General features: G+C 59.6%; 1 protein-coding gene across 1 annotated transcript in view; it reads right to left on the bottom strand.

Annotated features, from left to right (window-relative positions):
* Positions 1 to 2,698, bottom strand: part of LOC103610115 (junctophilin-2-like) — a 47,190-nt gene that overhangs the window by 42,894 nt on the left and 1,598 nt on the right. The window contains exon 3 of the mRNA XM_008594350.1: positions 2,239 to 2,696. Coding sequence (XP_008592572.1) covers positions 2,239 to 2,696 — 458 coding nt within the window. The remainder of the gene's footprint in view (positions 1 to 2,238; positions 2,697 to 2,698) is intronic.

Below are 2,698 nucleotides of genomic sequence, written 5' to 3'. Positions count from 1 at the left end.
CACACTGAGCCAGCGCCTTGGGGCCCACCCAAGGACCCAGGGTATGGAGTCGGGGACTGGACCTCTCTCCCACAACCAGGCACACCAAGCCAGCACCTTGGTGCCCACCCACGGTCCTGGGGTATGGAGAAGGGGACCGGACCACCCTCCCACAACCACGAACACCACACCAGCATGTTGGGGCCTGCCCAGAGACCCGAGGCAAGGAGAAGGGGAATGGACCTCTCTCCCACAACCAGGCACACTGTGCCAGCACCTTGAGCCCCGCCGAGGGACCCAGGGAATGGAGAAAGGGACCAGACCACCCTCCCACAACCAGGCACACTGCACCAGTGCCTCAGGGCCTGCCCAGGAACCTGAGGCATGGAGAAGGGGACTGGACCTCTCTCCCACAACCAGGCACACCAAGCCAGTGCCTCGGGGCCCACCCACGGTCCCGGGGCAGGGAGAAGGGGACCGGACCATCCTCCCACAACCAGGCACACCACACCAGCACCTTGGGGCCTGCCTGGGGACCCGAGGCATGGAGAAGGGGACTGGACCTCTCTCCCACAACTAGGCACACCATGCCAGCACCTTGGGCCCTGCCCAGGGACCCAGGGTATGGAGTCGGGGACTAGACCACCCTCCCACAACCAGACACAACATGCCAGCACCTCGGAGCCCACCCAGGGACCCGGGGCATGGATAAGGAGACTGGACCTCTCTCCCACAACCAGGCACACCAAGCCAGTGCTTTGGGGCCTGCCCATGGTCCCGGGGCATGGAGAAGTGGACCAGACCACCCTCCCACAACCAGGCACACCATGCCAGCACCTCAGAGCCCACCCAGGGACCCAGGGCATGGAGAAGGGGACCGGACCTCTCTCCCACAACCAGGCACACCAAGCCAGTGCCTTGGGTCCCACCCAGTGACCCAAGGCATGGAGCCAGGAACCAGACCCTCCTCCCACAACAAGGCACACCACGCCAGTACCTTGGGGCCCACTCAGGGACCCAAGGCAAGGAGAAGGGGACTGGATCTCTCTCCCACAACCAGGGACACTGTGGCAGCACCTCGGGGCCTGCCTGGCCCAGAGGCATGCCGAAGGGGACTGGACCCTCCTCCCACACCAGGCACAAAATGCCAGCACCTTGGGGCTCACCTGGGTACCCGAGGCATGGAGAAGGGGACCGGACGCTCCACCCACAACCAGGCACACTGTGCCAGTACCTCAGGTCCTGCCTAGGGACCTAGGACATGGAGAAGGGGACTGGACTGCTCTCCCACAACCAGGCACAGGGCGCCAGTGCCTTGGGGCCTGCCCAGGGACCAGAGGCATGGAGAAGGGGAACAAACACACCCCACAACCAGGCATACCACCAGTGTCAGGGAGCATGCCAAAAACATCACCTCCATGTGGGTGGCCCACCACAATAACCATGGCTGCTGCAAAAGCGGCTAGACACCACAGCCACCACGCAGATGGTCCACCAACCACTGGGGTGCATTCACACAAGAAGAGTCACCAGCAGAGACAAAGAAAAGAAGAGGACGTCTCTTTCCACAAAACCCATTTCAGAGTGACAGAAGAAGCATCTGCTCTTTGATAATATTGGGGGACCTGATCACATCTCTCAGCATTGGACAGATCATCTAGACAACAAGTTAATAGAGTAACCATTATTTGTTCAGAAGGAGAGAAGAAATCTAGGGCAATTAGAGGGGGGGAGGGGGAGGGAATGGGGGAAGGAGAGAGGTTGGACACAGGGCATAAAGAATAATTATGATTTGTAACAATATATATGCTAGTAATATTGATTTAATCAACATATCTCAATGTTCAACCCCCAAAATATGTATAATCGATTTTCATTCAATAAATAAAATAAAGTAAAATAAAATAAAATTAATTAATTAATTAAAAAGTGGAGTGGGTGGGTAGGTGGGGTGGATGATTAGGTGCAGAGATGGTTGTTCAGTTGGATATTAGAAAGGCTGGGTGAATGGAACAGTCAAAAGAATGGAGGGACAGGGTGAATGGGTGGATTGGAGTCACTGAGTGGATGGATAAGAGGATGGATGGATGGATGGATGGCGGAACAGGTGACACCATCTCCTGAAGGGCCGACAGTTAACCCCCTAAAGACCATGGGGGAACCCTTGACGGTAAAAGAAGCACAAACAGGCTTGGAGACAGGGCCTGCTAAGTTGTCCTGCCCAGGACCCCTTCCGTCCGCCCCGACCCGGGGTCCTACCTGGAGGCGGCGATCTCGGCCTTCTGGCGCGCTATTGCGGCAGCGCGCTGGGCGCCCTCCACGCTGAGCTCCACCTTCTGGCGCACCTTGCTGCTCTTGAGCTGCAGCACGCGGCGCTTGGTGCCCTTGACCAGCACGTTGTGGCGGTACTTGCCCTCCTCGCGGTGGCCGTCGGGCAGCGTGGTGCAGCCGTAGCCGTGGCGCAGGTTGTCCAGCCACTCGCCCTCGTAGCGGAGGCCGCTGGAGCGCTCGCTCACGCCGAAGCCCGAGCGCTTGTCGTTCTTCCATTCGCCCATGTAGGTCTCGGTGGTGGTGGCGTCGATGTCCGCCTCGAAGGGCGCGGCCTCGTCGGCGCCCTCGCCCAGGCTGGCGGTGGAGGCGGCGTCGCTGGCGCCCGAGCTGAGGTCGCTCTTGAGGAAGCTGACGCGGCTGCGCTGGCTGCCCAGGGACGCGCGCGACT

The sequence above is a fragment of the Galeopterus variegatus genome, unplaced genomic scaffold (genome assembly GCF_000696425.1).
Source record: "Galeopterus variegatus unplaced genomic scaffold, G_variegatus-3.0.2 Scaffold10615, whole genome shotgun sequence".
In the NCBI taxonomy this organism is placed as follows: Eukaryota; Metazoa; Chordata; class Mammalia; order Dermoptera; family Cynocephalidae; genus Galeopterus; species Galeopterus variegatus.
This window is presented reverse-complemented; position numbering and strand designations above follow the sequence as displayed.